The sequence below is a fragment of the Oncorhynchus keta genome, unplaced genomic scaffold, assembly GCF_023373465.1.
Source record: "Oncorhynchus keta strain PuntledgeMale-10-30-2019 unplaced genomic scaffold, Oket_V2 Un_scaffold_1579_pilon_pilon, whole genome shotgun sequence".
Classification (NCBI taxonomy): domain Eukaryota; kingdom Metazoa; phylum Chordata; class Actinopteri; order Salmoniformes; family Salmonidae; genus Oncorhynchus; species Oncorhynchus keta.
Window position 1 is genome coordinate 977849 of NW_026290804.1, and position 27663 is coordinate 1005511.

Consider the following 27663-nt stretch of genomic DNA (forward strand, 5'->3'; position numbering starts at 1 on the left):
AGAAGTATAAACTACTGTGTCTAAAGTATAAACTACTGTGTTTAGAAGTATAAACTACTGTGTCTAGAAGTATAAACTACTGTGTCTAGAAGAATAAACTACTGTGTCTAGAAGTACAAACTACTATATCTAGAAGTATAAACTACTGTGTCGAAAGTATAAACTACCGTGTTTAGAAGTATTAACTACTAAATCTAGAGTATAAACTACTGTGTCTAGAAGTATATACTACTGTGCCGAGAAGTATAAACTACTGTTTCTGAAGTATAAACTACTGTGTCTAGAAGTATAAACTACTGTGTCTAAAGTATAAACTACTGGGTCTAGAAGAATAAACTACTGTGTCTAGGAGTATAAAATACTGTGTTTAGAAGTATTAACTACTATATCTAGAAGTATAAACTACTGTGTCTAGAAGTATAAACTACTGGGTCTAGAAGTATAAACTACTGTGTCTAAAGTATAAACTACTGGGTCTAGAAGTATAAACTACTGGGTCTCGAAGTATAAACTACTGTGTCTAAAGTATAAACTACTGTGTTTAGAAGTATAAACTACTGTAGCAAAAGTATAAACTACTGTGTCTAGAAGTATAAACTACTGTGTCTAGAAGTATAAACTACTGTGTCTAGAAGTATAAACTACTGTGTCTAGAAGTATAAACTACTGGGTCTAGAAGAATAAACTACTGTGTCTAGGAGTATAAAATACTGTGTTTAGAAGTATTAACTACTATATCTAGAAGTATAAACTACTGTGTCTAGAAGTATAAACTACTGGGTCTAGAAGTATAAACTACTGTGTCTAAAGTATAAACTACTGGGTCTAGAAGTATAAACTACTGGGTCTCGAAGTATAAACTACTGTGTCTAAAGTATAAACTACTGTGTTTAGAAGTATAAACTACTGTAGCAAAAGTATAAACTACTGTGTCTAGAAGTATAAACTACTGTGTCTAGAAGTATAAACTACTGTGTCTAGAAGTATAAACTACTGTGTCTAGAAGTATAAACTACTGGGTCTAAAGTATGAACTACTGTGTTTAAAGTATAATCTACTGTGTATAGAAGTATAAACTACTGTGTCTAGAAGTATAAACGACTGTGTCTAGAGTATAAACTACTGGGTCTAGAAGTATAAACTACTGTGTATAAAAGCATAAACTACTGGGTCTAGAAGTATTAACTACTATATCTAGAAGTATACACTACTGTGTCTAGAGTATAAACTACTGGGTCTCGAAGTATAAACTACTGTGTCTAAAGTATAAACTACTGGGTCTAGAAGTATAAACTACTGGGTCTCGAAGTATAAACTACTGTGTCTAAAGTATAAACTACTGTGTTTAGAAGTATAAACTACTGTAGCAAAAGTATAAACTACTGTGTCTAGAAGTATAAACTACTGTGTCTAGAAGTATAAACTACTGTGTCTAGAAGTATAAACTACTGGGTCTAAAGTATGAACTACTGTGTTTAAAGTATAATCTACTGTGTCTAGAAGTATAAACTACTGTGTCTAGAAGTATAAACTACTGTGTCTAGAGTATAAACTACTGGGTCTAGAAGTATAAACTACTGGGTCTAGAAGTATAAACTACTGTGTATAGAAGTATAAACTACTGTGTCTAAAGTATAAACTACTGTGTTTAGAAGTATAAACTACTGTGTCTAGAAGTATAAACTACTGTGTCTAGAAGAATAAACTACTGTGTCTAGAAGTACAAACTACTATATCTAGAAGTATAAACTACTGTGTCGAAAGTATAAACTACCGTGTTTAGAAGTATTAACTACTAAATCTAGAGTATAAACTACTGTGTCTAGAAGTATATACTACTGTGCCGGGAAGTATAAACTACTGTTTCTGAAGTATAAACTACTGTGTCTAGAAGTATAAACTACTGTGTCTAAAGTATAAACTACTGGGTCTAGAAGAATAAACTACTGTGTCTAGGAGTATAAAATACTGTGTTTAGAAGTATTAACTACTATATCTAGAAGTATAAACTACTGTGTCTAGAAGTATAAATTACGGTGTCTATAGGTATTAACTACTATATCTAGAAGTATAAACTACTGTGTCTAGAGCATAAACTACTGTGTCTAGAAGTATAAACTACTGTGTCTAGAAGTATAAACTACTGTGTCTAGAAGTATAAACTACTGTGTCTAGAAGTATAAACTACTGTGTCTCGAAGTATAAACTACTGTGTCTAGAAGTATAAACTACTGTGTCTAGAAGTATAAACTACTGTGTCTAGAAGTATAAACTACTATATCTAGAAGTATAAACTACTGTGTCGAAAGTATAAACTACTGTGTTTAGAAGTATTAACTACTAAATCTAGAGTATAAACTACTGTGTCTAGAAGTATAAACTACTGTGCCGAGAAGTATAAATAAACTACTGTTTCTGAAGTATAAACTACTGTGTCTAGAAGTATAAACTACTGTGTCTAAAGTATAAACTACTGGGTCTAGAAGAATAAACTACTGTGTCTAGAAGTATAAACTACTGTGTTTAGAAGTATTAACTACTATATCTAGAAGTATAAACTACTGGGTCTAGAAGTATAAATTACGTATAAACTACTGTGTCTATAGGTATTAACTACTATATCTAGAAGTATAAACTACTGTGTCTAGAGCATAAACTACTGTGTCTAGAAGTATAAACTACTGTGTCTAGAAGTATAAACTACTGTGTCTAGAAGTATAAACTACTGTGTCTAGAAGTATAAACTACTGTGTCTCTGTGAAGTATAAACTACTGTGTCTAGAACTATAAACTACGGTGTCTATAAGTATAAACTACTGTGTCTAAAGTATAAAACTACTATAAACTCTAGAAGTATAAACTACTGTGTCTAGAAGAATAAACTACTGTGTCTAGAAGTATAAACTACTATATCTAGAAGTATAAACTACTGTGCCGAGAAGAATAAACTACTGTGTTTAGAAGTATTAACTACTATATCTAGAAGTATAAACTACTGTGTTTAGAAGTATAAACTACTGTGTCTAGAAGTATAAACTACTGTGTCTAGAAGTATAAACTACTGGGTCTGAAGTATAAACTACTGGTCTAGAAGTATAAACTACTGGGTCTAGAAAGTATAAACTACTGTGTCTAGAAGTATAAACTACTGTGTCTAAAGTATAAACTACTGTGTCTAGAAGTATAAACTACTGTGTCTAGAGTATAAACTACTGGGTCTAGAAGTATAAACTACTGTGTATAAAAGCATAAACTACTGGGTCTAGAAGTATTAACTACTATATCTAGAAGTATACACTACTGTGTCTAGAGTATAAACTACTGGGTCTCGAAGTATAAACTACTGTGTCTAAAGTATAAACTACTGGGTCTAGAAGTATAAACTACTGGGTCTCGAAGTATAAACTACTGTGTCTAAAGTATAAACTACTGTGTTTAGAAGTATAAACTACTGTAGCAAAAGTATAAACTACTGTGTCTAGAAGTATAAACTACTGTGTCTAGAAGTATAAACTACTCTATCTAGAAGTATAAACTACTGTGTCTAGAAGTATAAACTACTGGGTCTAGAACTATAAACTACGGTGTCTATAGGTATTAACTACTATATCTAGAGTATTAACTACTATATCTAGAAGTATAAACTACTGTGTCTAGAAGTATAATCTACTGTGTATAGAAGTATAAACTACTGTGTCTAGAAGTATAAACTACTGTGCCGAGAAGAATAAACTACTGTGTTTAGAAGTATTAACTACTATATCTAGAGTATAAACTACTGTGTTCAGAAGTATAAACTACTGTAGCAAAAGTATAAACTACTGTGTCTAGAGTATAAACTACTGTGTCTAGAGTATAAACTACTGTGTCTAGAAGTATAAACTACTGTGTCTAGAGTATAAACTACTGTGTCTAGAGTATAAACTACTGTGTCTAGAGTATAAACTACTGTGTCTAGAGTATAAACTACTGTGTCTAGAGTATAAACTACTGTGTATAGAAGTATAAACTACTGTGTCTAGAAGTATAAACTACTGTGTCTAGAAGTATAAACTACTGTGTCTAGAAGTATAAACTACTGTGTCTAGAAGTATAAACTACTGTGTCTAGAAGTATAAACTACTGTGTCTAGAAGTATAAACTACTGTGTCTAGAGTATAAACTACTGTGTCTAAAGTATAAACTACTGTGTCTAGAAGAAGAGAAGTATGAACTGCTGTCTGAAGGATAAAATGCATAAAAGGTCAATGACTCCAACACAATGACATGATAGAGTTCAGTATTCTTTCATTTTTTTGACTTCTATTAAAACACAGTTATACAGAACATTTGCAAACAATCATCACAAATTGCATCTTATATACAGCAACTATATATATATATATATATCAGATATATATATATATATATATATATCATATATATTTATATATTCCAGTTTGGTAGCCGGAGGAGAAAAATAATCAATGATATCAAACATATATAAACCGATAGGCTTTGCCTCACAACCGTAAACCTCGTCCAAAACAAATACAGTCATCTGTGAAAGGTTCCATATTTTACAGACATGGTAGAAAATGGCTTCAGATATCTTTATTAAACCTTTGTCATGACAGCTCTTCAATATTATTTCATTTTTTTTCAAATCAGTTTTTACTCCAAACAATATGAAGATTATCAATGGATGTTTAACCATTCGAAGCAATAACAGTATTAACATTGATGAAAACATATGAGACAATGGAAAAACACCCTATTGAAAAGAAGGTTTTTACAGTAATTCTGCATCCCAAACACACTATGTAGTGAATAGGGGGCCATTTTGACCACAGACATGTAGCAGGAGGCTGTTGGATCAGGAGGATCAGCAGGGCATGTTAGCCAGGGCCGTAGCCTAGGGGACTGTCCAGGGACATACCTCTCTGTCTGAGTGGCCCCTGGGAGCCAGGGCCCATGCCGGGGCCCATCATCCCACCCTGGGGGTGTGGGGGGCCCGGTCCCATCATGGGGCCCTGAGGGGACATGAGGGATCCCCCCTGCTGGCCGAATGGGTCCCCAGGGAGGCCCATACTTCTCTGCTTAGCCTGCATCAGCATGAGGTTCTGCTGGGCCATTAGGCTGTGTTGTTGGGAAGACATCATGGATGGGTGGGGCTGGGGGCCAAGGTGGCCGCCGTGGAGGAGGCTGTTCGCCATCATGGCCTGCTGTTGAAGCTGTTGCTGGGTGGGGCCTGGCCCCATACCTGTCCTCCCCATCATGTGTCCAGGATGCATCATGTGACCACCCGGACCCCCCATTCCCCGGGATCCCCCCTGGGGCATCCCCGCCATACCATGTCTACCCATCCCGCAGTGGGAGGGGTGGGGGGGCAGCTGCTGTTCTGCCATCATGTTCTGCAGGTTAGCAATGTGAGGGTTGGAGGAGGGGGCATTGCTGTGAGGGCCAGGGGCAGAGAGCTGTTTCAGGAGCTGTGGAGGAGGGGGGCCAGGGCCCTGGGAGCCAGGCTGGCCCTGGTGGGGGTTAGGGTGGTTCCCCTGGCCCTGCTGGACCCCGGACATGCCCTCTGCCTTGGGGAAATACTGCAGGGTGGAGGAGGGCTTGTCGGAGGGGATGATACGAGACAGGTCGAACTCCGGGATGCCAGAGTGGGTCGTTCGGATGACGTCACTCAGGTCGGGGCCGTCGGGGCCCAAAAAGGAGTCCGAGGGGTGGGGGCCGCGCTGGTGGGGGTGGGACATGCCCTTACTGAGCATGTGCTGCAGCTGCTGGGGGGGGAGAACATCTTCTGGGTTCTGTTGGGAGAACTGGGGGGGCATACCGCCCAGAGGGGAGTGCATGGGGCCTCCGTGAGAGGGGTGCTGCATGCGAGGGAACCCTCCCATCTGGTTTTGGGGGTGCATTGGGGACAAGCTGTACCCCATCCTGTCCAGGGGTCCCCCTCCGGCGCCCATCATGGCAGGGTTCATACCGTTCAGGCCCATTGGGTTGGGGGACAGCTGGCCACTGTGGGGCCCAATGGAACTCTGGGACAGCAGCATAGAGCCCTGATGGTTCCCTGGGTTACCTGATAGTAGACAGAGAGACAGAGACAGTGACAAACAAACAGACAGAGAGGATCATCACCATTTACTAAACAGGACCATTCAGCGAATAACAATAACAGGTAAATGAACATGCCCAATTTTATCACAAAATGTTATATCTGATATGTATTAAGAGACAATTAAAATAAAATATTTGTAAAATATTATTTGCTCTCTCACACATCATGGAAATACAGAAAGATTGTTATGCAAAAATGTTAGATTTAATCAAATATGGGTTCCGTCTTGACTTTGACCAAGACTAGTGGTCAGCGTACCTCCGATGTTGACTCCGGACAGCAGAGGGCGATCTGGCATCATCTCGTCATCGGAGGTGGCAATGGTCTTGATAGCGTCGTGGTAGAGTGGGGTGGAGCTAGGCATGGCATACTTGGACATCTGTGACATAATGAGGGAGAGTGGGTTCTGAGTAGGAGGGTTGTCTGGCGATGAGGTGAAGGGCATGCTGGGAGCCATGGAACCAGGCTGGCTGATAGGGGTGGAGTTAGAACTCCTGGGGGGTAGTGATGGTCCTATCAGGGATGGACAAGACTAAGATCAATCAAACAATCAAAGAATCAAGAACACCAAAAAAACAGAGAGAAAGATCTAAAAAAATAGCGATTTAGTTTTCAACGCAAAATGTAGATAAAATATTTTACTCTGTTAAAGTTACAATTCTGTTAAAATTGTTTGAATTGTAACTTTTTTGTAAAAGATCTACACAAAATGCTCTGTAATGTCAAAATGGAAGAACCTTGATTAGATACGTATTTAGAATACATGTTAGAAACACCTTTAGCATTAATTACAGCTGTTTAGTATTTGTATTTATTATGGATCCCCATTAGTTTCTGCCAAGGCAGCAGCTGCTCTTCCTGGGGTTTATTATGGATCCCCATTAGTTCCTGTCAAGGCAGCAGCTACTCTCCCTGGGGTTTATTATGGATCCCCATTAGTTCCTGCCAAGGCAGCAGCTGCTCTTCCTGGGGTTTATTATGGATCCCCATTAGTTCCTGTCAAGGCAGCAGCTACTCTTCCTGGGGTTTATTATGGATCCCCATTAGTTCCTGCCAAGGCAGCAGCTACTCTTCCTGGGGTTTATTATGGATCCCCATTAGTTCCTGCCAAGACAGCAGCTACTCTTCCTGGGGTTTATTATGGATCCCCATTAGTTCCTGTCAAGGCAGCAGCTACTCTTCCTGGGGTTTATTATGGATCCCCATTAGTTCCTGCCAAGGCAGCAGCTACTCTTCCTGGGGTTTATTATGGATCCCCATTAGTTCCTGTCAAGGCAGCAGCTACTCTCCCTGGGGTTTATTATGGATCCCCATTAGTTCCTGCCAAGGCAGCAGCTACTCTTCCTGTGGTTTATTATGGATCCCCATTAGTTCCTGTCAAGGCAGCAGCTACTCTCCCTGGGGTTTATTATGGATCCCCATTAGTTCCTGCCAAGGCAGCAGCTACTCTTCCTGGGGTTTATTATGGATCCCCATTAGTTCCTGCCAAGGCAGCAGCTGCTCTTCCTGGGGTTTATTATGGATCCCCATTAGTTCCTGCCAAGGCAGCAGCTGCTCTTCCTGTGGTTTATTATGGATCCCCATTAGTTCCTGCCAAGGCAGCAGCTGCTCTTCCTGGGGTTTATTATGGATCCCCATTAGTTCCTGCCAAGGCAGCAGCTACTCTTCCTGGGGTTTATTATGGATCCCCATTAGTTCCTTCCGAGACAGCCGTGCTGCCCTGTTCCGAGACAGCCGTGCTGCCCTGTTCCGAGACAGCCGTGCTGCCCTTGTCCGAGACAGCCGTGCTGCCCTGGTCCGAGACAGCCGTGCTGCCCTGGTCCGAGACAGCCGTGCTGCCCTGGTCCGAGACAGCCGTGCTGCCCTGGTCCGAGACAGCCGTGCTGCCCTGGTCCGAGACAGCCGTGATGCCCTGCTCCGAGACAGCCGTGATGCCCTGCTCCGAGACAGCCGTGCTGCCCTGGTCCGAGACAGCCGTGCTGCCCTGGTCCGAGACAGCCGTGATGCCCTGCTCCGAGACAGCCGTGATGCCCTGCTCCGAGACAGCCGTGATGCCCTGCTCCGAGACAGCCGTGCTGCCCTGGTGTGAGACAGCCGTGATGCCCTGCTCTGAGACAGCCGTGATGCCCTGCTATGAGACAGCCGTGCTGCCCTGGTCCGAGACAGCCGTGCTGCCCTGGTCTGAGACAGCCGTGCTGCCCTGGTCTGAGCCAAACGTAATTTTCCTGTCCTTTTTTGTGGCACCTGACCACATGACTGAACAGTAGTCCAGGTGGGACAAAACTAGGGCCTGTAGGACCTGCCTTGTTGATAGTGTTGTTAAGAAGGTAGAAACTAGGGCCTGTAGGACCTGCCTTGTTGATAGTGTTGTTAAGAAGGTAGAAACTAGGGCCTGTAGGACCTGCCTTGTTGATAGTGTTGTTAAGAAGGTAGAAACTAGGGCCTGCCTTGTTGATAGTGTTGTTAAGAAGGTAGAAACTAGGGCCTGCCTTGTTGATAGTGTTGTTAAGAAGGTAGAAACTAGGGCCTGTAGGACCTGCCTTGTTGATAGTGTTGTTCAGAAGGTAGAAACTAGGGCCTGTAGGACCTGTCTTGTTGATAGTGCTGTTAAGAAGGTATAAACTAGGGCCTGTAGGACCTGCCTTGTTGATAGTGCTGTTAAGAAGGTATAAACTAGTGCCTGTAGTACCTGCCTTGTTGATAGTGTTGTTAAGAAGGTAGAAACTAGGGCCTGTAGGACCTACCTTGTTGATAGTGTTGTTAAGAAGGTAGAAACTAGGGCCTGTAGGACCTGTCTTGTTGATAGTGTTGTTAAGAAGGTAGAAACTAGGGCCTATAGGACCTGCCTTGTTGATAGTGTTGTTAAGAAGGTAGAAACTAGGGCCTGTAGGACCTGTCTTGTTGATAGTGCTGTTAAGAAGGTATAAACTAGGGCCTGTAGGACCTGCCTTGTTGATAGTGCTGTTAAGAAGGTATAAACTAGTGCCTGTAGTACCTGCCTTGTTGATAGTGTTGTTAAGAAGGTAGAAACTAGGGCCTGTAGGACCTACCTTGTTGATAGTGTTGTTAAGAAGGTAGAAACTAGGGCCTGTAGGACCTGTCTTGTTGATAGTGTTGTTAAGAAGGTAGAAACTAGGGCCTGTAGGACCTGCCTTGTTGATAGTGTTGTTAAGAAGGTAGAAACTAGGGCCTGTAGGACCTGTCTTGTTGATAGTGCTGTTAAGAAGGTATAAACTAGGGCCTGTAGGACCTGCCTTGTTGATAGTGCTGTTAAGAAGGTATAAACTAGTGCCTGTAGTACCTGCCTTGTTGATAGTGTTGTTAAGAAGGTAGAAACTAGGGCCTGTAGGACCTACCTTGTTGATAGTGTTGTTAAGAAGGTAGAAACTAGGGCCTGTAGGACCTGCCTTGTTGATAGTGTTGTTAAGAAGGTAGAAACTAGGGCCTATAGGACCTGCCTTGTTGATAGTGTTGTTAAGAAGGTAGAAACTAGGGCCTGTAGGACCTGCCTTGTTGATAGTGTTGTTAAGAAGGTAGAGCAGTGCTTTATTATAGACAGACTTCTCCCCATCTTAGCTACTGTTGCATCAATATGTTTTGACCAGGACCGTTTACAATCCAGGGTTACTCCATCCAGGGTCACTCCATCCAGGGTCACTCCATCCAGGGTCACTCCATCCAGGGTCACTCCATCCAGGGTCACTCCATCCAGGGATACTCCATCCAGGGATACTCCATCCAGGGATACTCCATCCAGGGATACTCCATCCAGGGTCACTCCATCCAGGGTCACTCCATCCAGGGATACTCCATCCAGGGATACTCCATCCAGGGTCACTCCATCCAGGGTCACTCCATCCAGGGTCACTCCATCCAGGGATACTCCATCCAGGGATACTCCATCCAGGGATACTCCATCCAGGGTTACTCCATCCAGGGTTACTCCATCCAGGGATACTCCATCCAGGGTTACTCCATCCAGGGTCACTCCATCCAGGGATACTCCATCCAGGGTTACTTCATCCAGGGTCACTCCATCCAGGGTTACTCCATCCAGGGATACTCCATCCAGGGTTACTTCATCCAGGGTCACTCCATCCAGGGTCACTCCATCCAGGGTCACTCCATCCAGGGTCACTCCATCCAGGGTCACTCCATCCAGGGTCACTCCATCCAGGGATACTCCATCCAGGGATACTCCATCCAGGGTTACTCCATCCAGGGTCACTCCATCCAGGGATACTCCATCCAGGGTCACTCCATCCAGGGATACTCCATCCAGGGTCACTCCATCCAGGGTCACTCCATCCAGGGATACTCCATCCAGGGATACTCCATCCAGGGATACTCCATCCAGGGTCACTCCATCCAGGGTCACTCCATCCAGGGTCACTCCATCCAGGGTTACTCCATCCAGGGTTACTCCATCCAGGGTTACACCATCCAGGGTTACTCCATCCAGGGTTACTCCAACCAGGGTTACACCATCCAGGGATACTCCATCCAGGGTTACTCCATCCAGGGTTACACCATCCAGGGTTACACCATCCAGGGTTACTCCATCCAGGGTTACACCATCCAGGGTTACTCCATCCAGGGTTACTCCAACCAGGGTTACACCATCCAGGGATACTCCATCCAGGGTTACACCATCCAGGGTTACACCATCCAGGGTTACACCATCCAGGGTTACTCCATCCAGGGTTACACCATCCAGGGTTACACCATCCAGGGTTACACCATCTAGGGTTACTCCAACCAGTGTAGTCATCTCAACTTGCTCAATTTCCATGTTATTTATGACAAGATTTAGTTGAGGTTTAGTGAATGATTTGTCCCAAATACAATGCTTTTAGTTTTAGAAATATTTAGGACTAACTTATTCCTTGCCACCCATTCTGAAACTAACTGCAGCTCTCTGTTCAGTGTTGCAGTGATTTCAGTCTCTGTAGTAACTGATATATATATATAGTGTTGAGTCATTTCTTTCAGACAATCATCGTTCATTTGTATAAGTTTTGTGCTTGTTGAGTGTCCTTCCCTATAAGCATGCTGAAATTATGTTGTCAATTTGTTTACTGTAAAGTAGCATTGTATCTGGTCAAACACCATTTTTTCCAGAAGTTTACTAAGGGTTGATAACAGGTTGATTGGTCGGCTATTTGAGCCAGTAAAGGGGGCTTTACTATTCTTAGGTAGCGGAATGACTTTAGCTTCCCTCCAGGCCTGAGGGCACACGCTCTCTAGTAGGCTTAAATTGAAGATGTGGCAACTAGGAGTGGCAATATGGTCTGCTATTATCCTCAGTAATTTTCCAAGAAGCCTTCTGCCTTCCCAGAAGAATGGAGGCTGTTATAGCAGCAATGTTCCTACGTCTAGTGGAATGTCTTCCCAGAAGAGTGGAGGCTGTTATAGCAGCAATGTTCCTACGTCTAGTGGAAAGTCTTCCCAGAAGAGTGGAGGCTGTTATAGCAGCAATGTTCCAACATCTAGTGGAAAGTCTTCCCAGAAGAGTGGAGGCTGTTATAGCAGCAATGTTCCAACATCTAGTGGAAAGTCTTCCCAGAAGAGTGGAGGCTGTTATAGCAGCAATGTTCCAACATCTAGTGGAAAGTCTTCCCAGAAGAGTGGAGGCTGTTATAGCAGCAATGTTCCAACATCTAGTGGAAAGTCTTCCCAGAAGAGTGGAGGCTGTTATAGCAGCAATGTTCCAACATCTAGTGGAAAGTCTTCCCAGAAGAGTGGAGGCTGTTATAGCAGCAATGTTCCAACATCTAGTGGAAAGCCTTCCCAGTAGAGTGGAGGTTGTTATAGCAGCAATGTTCCAACATCTAGTGGAAAGCCTTCCCAGAAGAGTGGAGGCTGTTATAGCATCAATGTTCCAGCATCTAGTGGAAAGCCTTCCCAGAAGAGTGGAGGCTGTTATAGCAGCAATGTTCCAGCATCTAGTGGAAAGCCTTCCCAGAAGAGTGGAGGCTGTTATAGCAGCAATGTTCCAACATCTAGTGGAAAGCCTTCCCAGAAGAGTGGAGGCTGTTATAGCATCAATGTTCTAGCATCTAGTGGAAAGCCTTCCCAGTAGAGTGGAGGTTGTTATAGCATCAATGTTCTAGCATCTAGTGGAAAGCCTTCCCAGAAGAGTGGAGGTTGTTATAGCAATGCAACATCTAGGGACCAACTTCCCAGTATTAATGGAGGTTGTTATTTTGAACATCTTAGATGTCCAGTAGAGTGGAGGTTATAGCAGCAATGTTCCAACAGCAGTGGAAAGCCTTCCCAGTGGTTAGAGGTGTTAGCATCAATGTTCCAACATCTAGTGGAAAGCCCAGAAGGTGGAGGCTGTTATAGCAGCAATGTTCCAACATCAGCAGAAAGCCTTCCCAGTAGAGTGGTTTAGCAGCAATGTTCCAACATCTAGTGGAAAGCCTTCCCGAAGAGTGGAGGGTAGCATCAATGTTCTAGCATCTAGTGGAAAGCCTTCCCAGCAGGTGGAGGTTGTTATAGCATCAATGTTCTAGCATCTAGTGGCAGCCTTAGCCCGAAGAGTTAGAGCTGCAAAGCAGCAAAGGGGACCAACTCCCATATTAATGGCCGTGATTTTGAAATGAGATGTAGAGCAGGTAGCCTAGTAACCAGCAGGTAGCCTAGTGGTTAGAGTGTTGGACTAGTAACCAGCAGGTAGCCTAGTGGTTGGAGCGTTGGACTAGTAATCAGCAGGTAGCCTAGTGGTTAGAGCATTGGGCTAGTAACCAGCAGGTAGCCTAGTGGTTAGAGCGTTGGACCAGTAATCAGCAGGTAGCCTAGTGGTTAGAGCATTGGACCAGTAACCAGCAGGTAGCCTAGTGGTTAGAGCATTGGACCAGTAACCAGTAGGTAGCCTAGTGGTTAGAGCGTTGGACCAGTAACCAGCAGGTAGCCTAGTGGTTAGAGCGTTGGGCCAGTAACCAGCAGGTAGCCTAGTGGTTAGAGCATTGGACCAGTAACCAGCAGGTAGCCTAGTGGTTAGAGCATTGGACTAGTAACCAGCAGGTAGCCTAGTGGTTAGAGCGTTGGACTAGTAATCAGCAGGTAGCCTAGTGGTCAGAGCGTTGGACTAGTAACCAGCAGGTAGCCTAGTGGTTAAAGCATTGGACTAGTAACCAGCAGGTAGCCTAGTGGTTAGAGCGTTGGGCCAGTAACCAGCAGGTAGCCAGTGGTTAGAGCGTTGGACTAGTAACCAGCAGGTAGCCTAGTGGTTAGAGCATTGGACCAGTAACCAGCAGGTAGCCTAGTGGTTAGAGCATTGGGCCAGTAACCAGCAGGTAGCCTAGTGGTTAGAGCATTGGACTAGTAACCAGCAGGTAGCCTAGTGGTTAGAGCATTGGACTAGTAACCAGTGGTTAGAGCGTTGGGCCAGTAACCGAAAGGTTGCTCGATCGAATCCCCGAGCTGACAAGGTAAAAATCTGCCATTTTGCCCCCTGAACAAGGCAGTTAAGCGCCAGAATTTGTTCCTAACTGACTAGTTAAATAAAAAAAATTGATCTGAAGGAGTGATTCAAGACAGGCTATAGTACAATTTAGTGATAGTTCTTATCAGGGTGCCATCTGGGACATAGCCTGCGTCTAGTTCTTACCAGTCTCTATGGAGCTGCTGCCTCCATTCCCCAGCCCCTTCCCACTGCCAAGTCCCCCAGGGCTGGGTAGAGCGGTCTTCGGAGAGGATGACGACACTATGGCTGGAGACTTCAGACGTCCGGGGGAGTCTGAGGGGGAGCGCATACCCAGGGAGGGGCCCATCACCTGGGGAGACTTCATGGAGGAAGAGGAGGGGGTCCCGGCCCCAGAGGCAGGGGGTAGGGGGTGTTGCTGGCTCTGAGGACCCCCAGCGGAGGATAGCTGAGAGGGGGACTTAAGTCCCGCGGCGGGGGAGTTCATGAGAGGCGATGGCTCCTGGTTAAGGGATGGAGACTTGAGCTGGTGAGGGGGCATCGCCGGGGAGACCATCCCGGGGTTCACGTTGATGGACAGGTCCGAAGGGTGGTGGGGGCCGAGGTCTGCGCCCCGGGGTCCCCCACCACCACCACCCATGGGCATGTGGCTGAGGCGAGACGTACCCCCCATGTGAGGCCCCCCACCATGCTGGTCAGGCAATCCGAACATGTTAGCCCCAGGTCCCTGGAGGTAACCCCCATCGCCTCCTCCTGGTCCCCCAGGGAAGGGCCCCTGGTTGGGGAAGTGGAGCGGGCCGTCTGGTCCCTGGAGGTAACCCCCATCGCCTCCTCCCGGTCCCCCAGGGAAGGGCCCCTGGTTGGGGAAGTGGAGCGGGCCGTCTGGTCCCTGGAGCATCACTTTACTCTCTCCATGTCCTGCATCATTCTGGGCGGCCCGGATCCGAGCGATGTCCTCTTGGCTCAGCAAGTCCCTTAAAGGACCCTCTAGTGGCCCTCCTCTTCCTCCTCCTCTTCCTCCTCCTCTCAGCTTCTGCAACATCATCTGCTGCTGCTGCTTCATCATGTTAACGTTCATGTTCATCCCCCCTGGGCCGAGAGAGGAGTCTACCAGATCTCTCATCTGGGGTCCCCCTCCTCCTACACCACCGCCCGGGGACCCCATCATCTCTCTGGATCCTAGGAAGTCCATGGGGTCCCCCCTTGACCCTGGCCCTCTGCCCATCCCCTGGTTGGGGAACCCACCTGGCCCCTCCATCATCCTGTGGCCCCCCATACCCTGTTGTTGGACCATCCTCTCCAGCTCCAGGTGGTGGAGCCCCTGTAGCTGCCTCTTCTCCATGATGCGGAACATATCTTCCCGGGTCAGCATGCGCTCAGGGTCACCCTGCATGTGTTGGGGGGGTCCCCCACCTGGCCCCCCATGGTAGAATGGCCCCCTGCCACCACCCATCATGTTGGGGGGCAGGTCCTCTATCCACATGCCTGGCCTGGCTGCCCGCTGGGGGCTGAGACCCTCGATGGATAACACCCCTCCAGGACTGCTTGGAAACCCCCCCCCTCCAGGGGGAACCCTCTGCATCTGGCCCAGGAACCGTGGCCCCCGGGGCCCCTCCTGGTGCATGTCTATCATCCGAGGGTTACCGGGCCCCATCCCTCCCGGTCCTATCCCTCCCGGACCCATCATGGGCCCCCCGGGCCCCCACTGCTGCTCCCCAGACTTGCTGTGGTATGGCGGAGGGGGACCCCTCATCATAACCGGGGCACCCATCTCCTGCATCAATCTGAAGTGCTGTGGGTGTGTGTGAGGGTTAGGCTGAAGCTCCTCCTGCCTTCTCTTCTCCTGGTAATAATCCTCCTGCAGCTGCCTCCAGGCCACCTGCTCTGGGGTCAATCCGTCAGGACCCAAGAGGGTCCCCATGTCCAGGCCGCCAGGGGAGTGGAGGTGGCGGTCGGGGTGGTGGGGACCCCCCATGGGAGAGCCGTCCATCCCCCCTGCCCCCCCCAGATGCTGCGCCTGGGAGATGATGGACCTGAGAGGCTCCTCGTACTTCTTCATCTTACCCATAGGGGGAAGCAACATGTTGTTAGCATCGTTGTTATTATTACCGCTATTCTCCGCGTCCTCCTGCGGACCGCCGCCACTACCTTCTGTGTTAATGTTGTTTACATTGTTGGGGTTGTTGTTGGGGCCTGGTGGCTCTCCGGCGCCCCCTGCTGTCCCGGAGCGGAGCAAAAGCCTCTCGATGTCCCTGAGGGTCTGTAGAGACCTCTCTCTGTGTTCCAGCTGTTCTTTAGACAGACCCCCGTCTCCTCCATTACCCCCCGGACCCCCCCCGCCCCTCGCCCCCACGTCGACCTGCAGGTGGGCTGAGAGCACCGAGGGGCTACCCGACGGAGACACCCCCGCGCTGGGGTGAGGCAGCACCCCTTTCCCCTCCCCTGGACGACCTCCACCCCCAGGGCCTGGGCCAGAAGGTATAGGTGCAACAGCGTTCCCTGGCTGGTGGGAGGGAGTACTGCTAATGTTATTGGAGGCTCCAAGACCCCCCGGTCTGCTCTGGGGGGGCTCAGAGTCGGGGTGTCCCGTGGAAGAGGGTGTCCTGCTTCCCGCAGCCTGAAGGTGGCTCCCTACCACAGAGGCCGGTCTGGGGGTGCCGCTCTGGGACTTGGGGGTGCCCATGGGAGGGGTGCTGCTGGAGCTCAGCTGCCCTGACAGACTGGGATGTTTCCCTGATGGGGCACACTGTGGGAGAGGAGAGACAGGGGGGAGGGGAGAGGCAGGGGGGGAGGGGAGAGAAAGACAGGGGAGAGAAAGACAGGGGGGGGGGGAGAGACAGGGGGAGGGAGAGACAGGGGGAGAGAGACAGGGGGAGAGGAGAGACAGGGGGAGGGAGAGGCATTGGGGGGAGAGAAAGACAGGGGCGGGGAGAAAAGAGAAAGATAGGAGGAGGGGAGAGACAGGGGGAGGGGAGAGGATGGGGGAGGGAGAGGCAGGGGGGGAGAGAAAGACAGGGGAGGGGAGAGAAAGGGGAGGAGGGAGAGGCAGGGGGAGGGGAGAGGCATGGGGAGGGGGAGGAGGGGGGGAGAAAGACAGGGGGAGGGGAGAGAAAGATAGGGGAGGAGGGGAGAGCAGGGGAGGGGAGAGAAAGACAGGGGAGGGGAGAGCAGGGGAGGGGAGAGGCAGTGGGGGAGAGAAAGACAGGGGAGGGAGAGGGGGAGGCAGGGGGGGAGGGGAGAGGCAGTGGGGGGGAAAGACAGGGAGAGAAAGATAGGAGGAGGGGAGAGACAGGGGGAGGGGAAAGAGGCATGGGGGAGGGGGGGAGAGAAAGACAGGGGGGGGAGAGAAAGACAGGGGAGGGAGAGAAAGATAGGAGGAGGGGAGAGACAGGGGGGAGGGAGAGGCAGGGGGGGGGGAGGCAGTGGGGGAGAGAAAGACAGGGGGGGGAGAGAAAGATAGGGGAGGAGGGGAGAGACAGGGGGAGGGAGAGAAAAGGGGGAGGGGTGGGGGGGAGGACAGGGGAGGGAGAGAAAGATAGGAGGGGGGAGAGAGGGGGGAGAGGCATGGGGGAGGCAGTGGTGGGAGAGAAAGATAGGTTATAGGTGGAGTGTTATAGACAGGGGGGAGTGTTACACTGGGGAGGTTATACAGGGGGGCAGTGGAGAGACAGGGGTTATAGAGGCATGGGGGAGGTGGGAGGCAGTGGGGGGGGACACTGGGGAGGTTATACTGTAGTGGAGAGTTATACAGGGGAGGGGAGAGGCATGGGGAGGGGAGAGACAGGGGAGGGAGGTTACAAGATAGGAGGAGGGAGAGACAGGGGGAGGGGAGAGAAAGACAGGGGGGAGATAAGACAGGGGAGGGAGAAAGATAGGAGGGGAGAGAAAGATAGGAGGAGGAGAGACAGGGGGGAGGGTAGAGGCATGGGGGAGGAGAGGCAGTGGAGAGACAGGGGGAGGGGAGAGGCAGTGGAGAGTGTTATAGGGGAGGGGGAGGCAGGGGGAGGGGAGAGGCAGTGGAGAGACAGGGGGAGGGGAGAGGCATGGGGAGGGGAGAGGCAGTGGGGGAGAGGAGACAGGTGTTATACTGGGAGAGACAGGGGGAGGGGAGAGGAGTGGAGAGGTTATACAGGGGAGGAGAGGCAGTGGAGAGGCAGGGGGGAGGGGAGAGGCAGTGGAGAGGCAGGGGACTGTAGTGGGTGAGAGGCAGTGGAGAGGCAGGGGGGAGGGGAGAGGCAGTGGAGAGGAGGGGGGGGAGAGGCAGTGGAGAGGCAGGGGAGGGAGAGGTTACAGTGGAGAGACAGGGGAGGGGAGAGGCATGGGGGAGGGGAGAGGCAGTGGGGGGAGAGAAAGACAGGAGGAGGGGAGAGACAGTGTTATACTGGGGGGAGGGGAGAGGCATGGGGAGGGAGGCAGGGGGAGGGGAGAGAAAGACAGGGGAGGGGAAGTATTAAAGCATTATACTGTTCGGTAGTGTTACACTGTAGTGTTACACTGTAGTGTTACACTGTAGTGTTATACTGTAGTGTTACACTGTAGTGTTATACTGTAGTGTTATACTGTAGTGTTATACTGTAGTGTTATACTGTTCGGTAGTGTTACACTGTAGTGTTACACTGTAGTGTTACACTGTAGTGTTATACTGTAGTGTTATACTGTAGTGTTATACTGTAGTGTTATACTGTTCGGTAGTGTAATACTGTAGTGTTATACTGTAGTGTTATACTGTTCGGTAGTGTAATACTGTAGTGTTATACTGTAGTGTTATACTGTTCGGTAGTGTTACACTGTAGTGTTATACTGTAGTGTTATACTGTAGTGTTATACTGTAGTGTTACACTGTAGTGTTACACTGTAGTGTTATACTGTAGTGTTATACTGTTCGGTAGTGTTATACTGTAGTGTTATACTGTAGTGTTATACTGTAGTGTTATACTGTAGTGTTATACTGTAGTGTTACACTGTAGTGTTACACTGTAGTGTTATACTGTAGTGTTATACTGTAGTGTTATACTGTAGTGTTATACTGTAGTGTTATACTGTAGTGTTATACTGTAGTGTTATACTGTAGTGTTACACTGTAGTGTTATACTGTAGTGTTATACTGTAGTGTTATACTGTAGTGTTATACTGTAGTGTTATACTGTAGTGTTATACTGTAGTGTTATACTGTAGTGTTATACTGTTCGGTAGTGTTATACTGTAGTGTTATACTGTAGTGTTATACTGTAGTGTTACACTGTAGTGTTATACTGTTCGGTAGTGTTACACTGTAGTGTTACACTGTAGTGTTACACTGTAGTGTTATACTGTAGTGTTACACTGTTCGGTAGTGTTACACTGTAGTGTTACACTGTAGTGTTATACTGTTAGGTATAGTGTTACACTGTAGTGTTACACTGTAGTGTTATACTGTAGTGTTATACTGTAGTGTTATACTGTAGTGTTATACTGTAGTGTTACACTGTAGTGTTACACTGTAGTGTTATACTGTAGTGTTATACTGTTCGGTAGTGTAATACTGTAGTGTTATATTGTAGTGTTATACTGTTCTGTAGTGTTATACTGTAGTGTTATACTGTAGTGTTATACTGTAGTTTTATACTGTTCGGTAGTGTTACACTGTAGTGTTACACTGTAGTGCTATACTGTAGTGTTATACTGTAGTGTTATACTGTTCGGTAGTGTTACACTGTAGTGTTATACTGTAGTGTTATACTGTAGTGTTATACTGTAGTGTTATACTGTTTGGTAGTGTTATACTGTAGTGTTATACTGTAGTGTTATACTGTTCGGTAGTGTTACACTGTAGTGTTACACTGTAGTGTTATACTGTAGTGTTATACTGTAGTGTTATACTGTAGTGTTATACTGTTCTGTAGTGTTATACTGTAGTGTTATACTGTTCGGTAGTGTAATACTGTAGTGTTATACTGTAGTGTTATACTGTTCGGTAGTGTTACACTGTAGTGTTATACTGTAGTGTTATACTGTAGTGTTACACTGTAGTGTTACACTGTAGTGTTATACTGTTCGGTAGTGTTACACTGTAGTGTTACACTGTAGTGTAATACTGTAGTGTTACACTGTAGTGTTATACTGTAGTGTTATACTGTAGTGTTATACTGTTCGGTAGTGTAATACTGTAGTGTTATACTGTAGTGTTATACTGTAGTGTTATACTGTAGTGTTACACTGTAGTGTAATACTGTAGTGTTATATTGTAGTGTTATACTGTTCTGTAGTGTTATACTGTAGTGTTATACTGTAGTTTTATACTGTAGTGTTATACTGTTCGGTAGTGTTATACTGTTCGGTAGTGTTATACTGTAGTGTTATACTGTAGTGTTATACTGTTCGGTAGTGTAATACTGTAGTGTTATACTGTAGTGTTATACTGTTCGGTAGTGTTATACTGTAGTGTTATACTGTTCGGTAGTGTTATACTGTAGTGTTACACTGTAGTGTTATACTGTAGTGTTATACTGTAGTGTTACACTGTTCGGTAGTGTTATACTGTAGTGTTATACTGTAGTGTTATACTGTTCGGTAGTGTTACACTGTAGTTTTACACTGTAGTGTTACACTGTAGTGTTATACTGTAGTGTTATACTGTAGTGTTATACTGTTCTGTAGTGTTATACTGTAGTGTTATACTGTTCGGTAGTGTAATACTGTAGTGTTATACTGTAGTGTTATACTGTTCGGTAGTGTTACACTGTAGTGTTATACTGTAGTGTTACACTGTAGTGTTATACTGTAGTGTTATACTGTTCGGTAGTGTTATACTGTAGTGTTATACTGTAGTGTTATACTGTTCGGTAGTGTTATACTGTAGTGTTATACTGTAGTGTTATACTGTTCGGTAGTGTTACACTGTAGTGTTACACTGTAGTGTTATACTGTAGTGTTATACTGTAGTGTTATACTGTAGTGTTATACTGTTCTGTAGTGTTATACTGTAGTGTTATACTGTTCGGTAGTGTAATACTGTAGTGTTATACTGTAGTGTTATACTGTTCGGTAGTGTTACACTGTAGTGTTATACTGTAGTGTTATACTGTATTGTTACACTGTAGTGTTATACTGTAGTGTTATACTGTTCGGTAGTGTTACACTGTAGTGTTACACTGTAGTGTAATACTGTAGTGTTACACTGTAGTGTTACACTGTAGTGTTATACTGTAGTGTTATACTGTAGTGTTATACTGTTCGGTAGTGTAATACTGTAGTGTTATACTGTAGTGTTATACTGTAGTGTTATACTGTAGTGTTACACTGTAGTGTAATACTGTAGTGTTATATTGTAGTGTTATACTGTTCTGTAGTGTTATACTGTAGTGTTATACTGTAGTTTTATACTGTAGTTTTATACTGTAGTGTTATACTGTTCGGTAGTGTTATACTGTAGTGTTATACTGTAGTGTTATACTGTTCGGTAGTGTAATACTGTAGTGTTATACTGTAGTGTTATACTGTTCGGTAGTGTTATACTGTAGTGTTATACTGTAGTGTTATACTGTTCGGTAGTGTTATACTGTAGTGTTATACTGTAGTGTTATACTGTAGTGTTATACTGTAGTGTTACACTGTTCGGTAGTGTTATACTGTAGTGTTATACTGTAGTGTTACACCGTAGTGTTATACTGTAGTGTTATACTGTAGTGTTACACTGTTCGGTAGTGTTATACTGTAGTGTTATACTGTAGTGTTATACTGTAGTGTTATACTGTTCGTAGTGTTATACTGTAGTGTTACACTGTAGTGTTATACTGTAGTGTTATACTGTAGTGTTACACTGTAGTGTTACACTGTAGTGTTACACTGTTCGGTAGTGTTATACTGTTCGGTAGTGTAATACTGTAGTGTTATACTGTAGTGTTATACTGTAGTGTTATACTGTAGTGTTATACTGTAGTGTTATACTGTAGTGTTATACTGTTCGTAGTGTAGTGTTACACTGTAGTGTTATACTGTAGTGTTATACTGTAGTGTTATACTGTTCGGTAGTGTTATACTGTTCGGTAGTGTAATACTGTAGTGTTATACTGTAGTGTTATACGGTAGTTTATACTGTAGTGTTACACTGTTCGGTAGTGTTATACTGTTCGGTAGTGTAATACTGTAGTGTTATACTGTAGTGTTATACTGTAGTGTTATACTGTTCGGTAGTGTTATACTGTTCGGTAGTGTAATACTGTAGTGTTATACTGTAGTGTTATACTGTAGTGTTATACTGTTCGGTAGTGTTATACTGTTCGGTAGTGTTATACTGTAGTGTTATACTGTAGTGTTATACTGTTAGTGTTACACTGTAGTGTTATACAAATAGTGTTACACTGTAGTGTTATACTGTAGAGTTATACTGTAGTGTTATACTGTAGTGTTATACTGTAGTGTTATACTGTAGTGTTATACTGTTCGGTAGTGTTATACTGTAGTGTTACACTGTAGTGTTATACTGTAGTGTTATACTGTAGTGTTATACTGTTCTGTAGTGTTATACTGTAGTGTTATACTGTAGTGTTACACTGTTCGGTAGTGTTACACTGTAGTGTTATACTGTAGTGTTACACTGTAGTGTTATACTGTTCTGTAGTGTTATACTGTAGTGTTATACTGTAGTGTTACACTGTAGTGTTATACTGTAGTGTTACACTGTTCGGTAGTGTTATACTGTAGTGTTATACTGTTCGGTAGTGTAATACTGTAGTGTTATACTGTAGTGTTATACTGTTCGGTAGTGTTATACTGTAGTGTTATACTGTAGTGTTATACTGTTCGGTAGTGTTATACTGTAGTGTTATACTGTAGTGTTATACTGTAGTGTTATACTGTAGTGTTATACTGTAGTGTTACACTGTAGTGTTATACTGTAGTGTTATACTGTAGTGTTATACTGTAGTGTTATACTGTAGTGTTATACTGTAGTGTTATACTGTTCGGTAGTGTTATACTGTAGTGTTATACTGTTCGGTAGTGTTATACTGTTCGGTAGTGTTATACTGTAGTGTTATACTGTTCGGTAGTGTTATACTGTAGTGTTATACTGTTCGGTAGTGTTATACTGTAGTGTTATACTGTTCGGTAGTGTTATACTGTAGTGTTACACTGTTCGGTAGTGTTATACTGTAGTGTTATACTGTTGTTATACTGTAGTGTTATACTGTAGTGTTATACTGTTCGGTAGTGTTATACTGTAGTGTTATACTGTTCGGTAGTGTTATACTGTTCGGTAGTGTTACCGAGACCTGTATACTCATGGAGACTATAAGCAAAGCATTGCATATCTGAAGCAAAACACAGCCTGTAGTTTCTACTACAAATGGGAACAAAGACAAGTATGTGAACAGAGAAAGATGCAGCTTCACACCTCCTCGAACACCTGGAGGGTCACACTTTCACTTCCCACCTCCTCGAACACCTGGAGGGTCACACTTTCACTTCCCATTAGTCAGATATCACCCTGTACTATCAGTACCCACTAGTCAGATATCACCCTGTACCATCAGTACCCACTAGTCAGATATCACCCTGTACCATCAGTACCCACTAGTCAGATATCACCCTGTACCATCAGTACCCACTAGTCAGATATCACCCTGTACCATCAGTACCCACTAGTCAGATATCACCCTGTACCATAAGTGCCCACTAGTCAGATATCACCCTGTACCATCAGTACCCACTAGTCAGATATCACCCTGTACCATCACCCTGTACTATCAGTACCTACTAGTCAGATATCACCCTGTACCATCACCCTGTACTATCAGTACCCACTAGTCAGATATCACCCTGTACCATCACCCTGTACCATCAGTACCTACTAGTCAGATATCACCCTGTACCATCAGTACCCACTAGTCAGATATCACCCTGTACCATCAGTACCCACTAGTCAGATATCACCCTGTACCTTCACCCTGTACTATCAGTACCTACTAGTCAGATATCACCCTGTACCATCAGTACCCACTAGTCAGATATCACCCTGTACTATCAGTACCCACTAGTCAGATATCACCCTGTATCATCAGTACCCACTAGTCAGATATCACCCTGTACTATCAGTACCCACTAGTCAGATATCACCCTGTACTATCAGTACCCACTAGTCAGATATCACCCTGTACCATCAGTACCCACTAGTCAGATATCACCCTGTACCATCAGTACCCACTAGTCAGATATCACCCTGTACCATCAGTACCTACTAGTCAGATATCACCCTGTACCATTAGTACCTACTAGTCAGATATCACCCTGTACCATCAGTATCAGTACCCACTAGTCAGATATCACCCTGTACCATCAGTACCCACTAGTCAGATATCACCCTGTACCATCAGTACCCACTAGTCAGATATCACCCTGTACCATCAGTACCCACTAGTCAGATATCACCCTGTACCATCAGTACCCACTAGTCAGATATCACCCTGTACCATCAGTACCCACTAGTCAGATATCACCCTGTACCATCAGTACCCACTAGTCAGATATCACCCTGTACCATCAGTACCCACTAGTCAGATATCACCCTGTACCATCAGTACCCACTAGTCAGATATCACCCTGTACCATCAGTACCCACTAGTCAGATATCACCCTGTACCATCAGTACCCACTAGTCAGATATCACCCTGTACCATCAGTACCCACTAGTCAGATATCACCCTGTACCATCAGTACCCACTAGTCAGATATCACCCTGTACCATCAGTACCCACTAGTCAGATATCACCCTGTACTATCAGTACCTACTAGTCAGATATCACCCTGTACCATCACCCTGTACTATCAGTACCCACTAGTCAGATATCACCCTGTACCATCAGTACCCACTAGTCAGATATCACCCTGTACCATCAGTACTCACTAGTCAGATATCACCCTGTACTATCAGTACCCACTAGTCAGATATCACCCTGTACTATCAGTACCCACTAGTCAGATATCACCCTGTACTATCAGTACCCACTAGTCAGATGTGTGTGTTGGTGGGTATCTTTTCAGTGTGTGAAGCTGCGTATCTTTTCAGTGTGTGAAGCTGCGTATCTTTTCAGTGTGGGTAGCTGCGTATCTTTTCAGTGTGTGAAGCTGCGTATCTTTTCAGTGTGTGAAGCTGCGTATCTTTTCAGTGTGGGTAGCTGCGTATCTTTTCAGTGTGTGTGTAGCTGCGTGTCTTTTCAGTGTGGGTAGCTGCGTATCTTTTCAGTGTGTGTGTAGCTGCGTGTCTTTTCAGTGTGGGAAGCTGCGTATCTTTTCAGTGTGTGAAGCTGCGTATCTTTTCAGTGTGTGAAGCTGCGTATCTTTTCAGTGTGAGTATCTTTTCAGTGTGTGAAGCTGCGTATCTTTTCAGTGTGTGAAGCTGTGTATCTTTTCAGTGTGTGAAGCTGCGTATCTTTTCAGTGTGAGTATCTTTTCAGTGTGTGAAGCTGCGTATCTTTTCAGTGTGGGTAGCTGCGTATCTTTTCAGTGTGGGTAGCTGCGTATCTTTTCAGTGTGTGAAGCTGCGTATCTTTTCAGTGTGTGAAGCTGCGTATCTTTTCAGTGTGGGTAGCTGCGTATCTTTTCAGTGTGGGTAGCTGCGTATCTTTTCAGTGTGGGTAGCTGCGTATCTTTTCAGTGTGTGAAGCTGCGTATATTTTCAGTGTGGGTAGCTGCGTATCTTTTCAGTGTGTGAAGCTGCGTATCTTTTCAGTGTGGGTAGCTGCGTATCTTTTCAGTGTGGGTAGCTGCGTATCTTTTCAGTGTGTGAAGCTGCGTATCTTTTCAGTGTGTGAAGCTGCGTATCTTTTCAGTGTGAGTATCTTTTCAGTGTGTGAAGCTGCGTATCTTTTCAGTGTGTGAAGCTGCGTATCTTTTCAGTGTGTGAAGCTGCGTATCTTTTCAGTGTGTGAAGCTGCGTATCTTTTCAGTGTGTGAAGCTGCGTATCTTTTCAGTGTGGGTAGCTGCGTATCTTTTCAGTGTGGGTAGCTGCGTATCTTTTCAGTGTGGGTAGCTGCGTATCTTTTCAGTGTGTGAAGCTGCGTATCTTTTCAGTGTGGGTAGCTGCGTATCTTTTCAGTGTGGGTAGCTGCGTATCTTTTCAGTGTGTGAAGCTGCGTATCTTTTCAGTGTGTGAAGCTGCGTATCTTTTCAGTGTGGGTAGCTGCGTATCTTTTCAGTGTGTGAAGCTGCGTATCTTTTCAGTGTGTGAAGCTGCGTATCTTTTCAGTGTGGGTAGCTGCGTATCTTTTCAGTGTGTGAAGCTGCGTATCTTTTCAGTGTGGGTAGCTGCGTATCTTTTCAGTGTGGGTAGCTGCGTATCTTTTCAGTGTGGGTAGCTGCGTATCTTTCAGTGTGGGTAGCTGCGTATCTTTTCAGTGTGTGAAGCTGCGTATCTTTTCAGTGTGGGTAGCTGCGTATCTTTTCAGTGTGGGTAGCTGCGTATCTTTTCAGTGTGTGAAGCTGCGTATCTTTTCAGTGTGGGTAGCTGCGTATCTTTTCAGTGTGTGAAGCTGCGTATCTTTTCAGTGTGGGTAGCTGCGTATCTTTTCAGTGTGGGTAGCTGCGTATCTTTTCAGTGTGGGTAGCTGCGTATCTTTTCAGTGTGGGTAGCTGCGTATCTTTTCAGTGTGGGTAGCTGACCTGCTCCAGTTGTTTGGTCCGTGGGACGTTCTGCTGGTGGAACAGGAGAATAGAGTCTGAGTGGCCGTGCATCACTGATTCAGCAGCACTGAGAGACAGACAGATAACACAGGGTTAATACTTCAGAGTAGCTCCTAGACCCACAGTGCTGTTGATGCTTCTCTCTATAACAGCTTAATGCAAAAGGGCCTACTTTACCTGGGTAACTACTTTACCTGGGTTAGGGGTACTGCTTTACCTGGGTTACCACTTTAGCTGGGTAACTACTGGGTAACTACTTGACCTGGGTAACTACTTTACCTGGGTTACCACTTTACCTGGGTGAAGGGGTACTGCTTTACCTGGGTTAGGGGTACTACTTTACCTGGGTTACCACTTTACCTGGGTTAGGGGTACTACTCCACGTGGGTTAGGGGTACTGCTTTACCTGGGTTACCACTTTACCTAGGTTAGGGAGTACTACTTTACCTGGGTTAGGGGTACTACTTTACTTGGGTTACCACTTTACCTGGGTTAGGGGTACTACTTTACCTGGGTTACCACTTTACCTGTGTTAGGGGTACTACTTCACGTGGGTTAAGGGGTACTGCTTTACCTGGGTTACCACTTTACCTAGGTTAGGGAGTCCCTACTTTACCTGGGTTAGGGGTACTACTTTACCTGGGTTACCACTTTACCTGGGTTAGGGGGTACTACTTTACGTGGGTTAAGGGGTACTGCTTTACCTGGGTTACCACTTTACCGGGGCAGCAGCGTAGCCTAGTGGTTAGAGCGTTGGACTAGTAACTGGAAGGTTGCAAGTTCAAACCCCCTGAGCTGACAAGGTACAAATCTGTCGTTCTGCCCCTGAACAGGCAGTTAACCCACTGTTCCTAGACCAGTTAACCCACTGTTCCTAGACCAGTTAACCCACTGTTCCCAGGCCGTCATTGAAAATAAGAATTTGTTCTTAACTGACTTGCCTGGTTAAATAAAAAGGTAAAATAAATAAATAAAAAAAATAACCTGGGTTTGGGGTACTACTCCATCTGGGTTTGGGGGTACTACTCCATCTGGGTTTGGGGTACTACTCCACCTGGGTTTGGGGGTACTACTCCACCTGGGTTTGGGGGTACTACTCCATCTGGGTTTGGGGTACTACTCCACCTGGGTTTGGGGTACTACTCCACCTGGGTTAGGGGTACTACTCCACCTGGGTTAGGGGGTACTACTCCATCTGGGTTTGGGGTACTACTCCACCTGGGTTAGGGGTACTACTCCACCTGGGTTAGGGGGTACTACTCCATCTGGGTTTGGGGTACTACTCCATCTGGGTTTGGGGTACTACTCCATCTGGGTTTGGGGGTACTACTCCACCTGGGTTTGGGGGTACTACTCCATCTGGGTTTGGGGTACTACTCCATCTGGGTTTGGGGTACTACTCCATCTGGGTTTGGGGTACTACTCCACCTGGGTTAGGGGTACTACTCCATCTGGGTTAGGGGTACTACTCCA

The 27663-nt window shown here is 45.6% G+C and overlaps 1 protein-coding gene and 2 long non-coding RNA genes across 4 annotated transcripts in view; 1 reads left to right on the forward strand and 2 right to left on the reverse strand.

Annotated features, from left to right (window-relative positions):
- Nucleotides 1–4270: 4270 nt before the first annotated feature.
- The window catches only part of bcl9l (bcl9 like), a 72062-nt gene continuing 48669 nt past the window's right edge, over nt 4271–27663 (reverse strand). Inside the window, 4 exon segments of the mRNA XM_052514235.1 lie at nt 4271–6064; nt 6362–6616; nt 13719–16278; nt 26170–26257. Of these exon segments, the coding sequence (XP_052370195.1) occupies nt 4878–6064; nt 6362–6616; nt 13719–16278; nt 26170–26257 (4090 nt within the window). The 3' untranslated portion in view covers nt 4271–4877.
- On the forward strand, nt 8421–9619 carry LOC127927622 (uncharacterized). Of its 2 annotated transcripts, none has more exons than XR_008128215.1 (4): nt 8421–8481; nt 8668–8871; nt 9127–9228; nt 9535–9619. It is a non-coding gene; the product is annotated as an uncharacterized LOC127927622 (long non-coding RNA). The 2 variants fall into 2 exon arrangements; XR_008128214.1 differs by having other exon boundaries at nt 8472–8532.
- Nucleotides 23364–24289, reverse strand: LOC127927620 (uncharacterized). The gene is made up of 3 exons (XR_008128211.1): nt 23820–24289; nt 23669–23745; nt 23364–23451 (listed from the first exon to the last, which is right to left on the reverse strand). It is a non-coding gene; the product is annotated as an uncharacterized LOC127927620 (long non-coding RNA).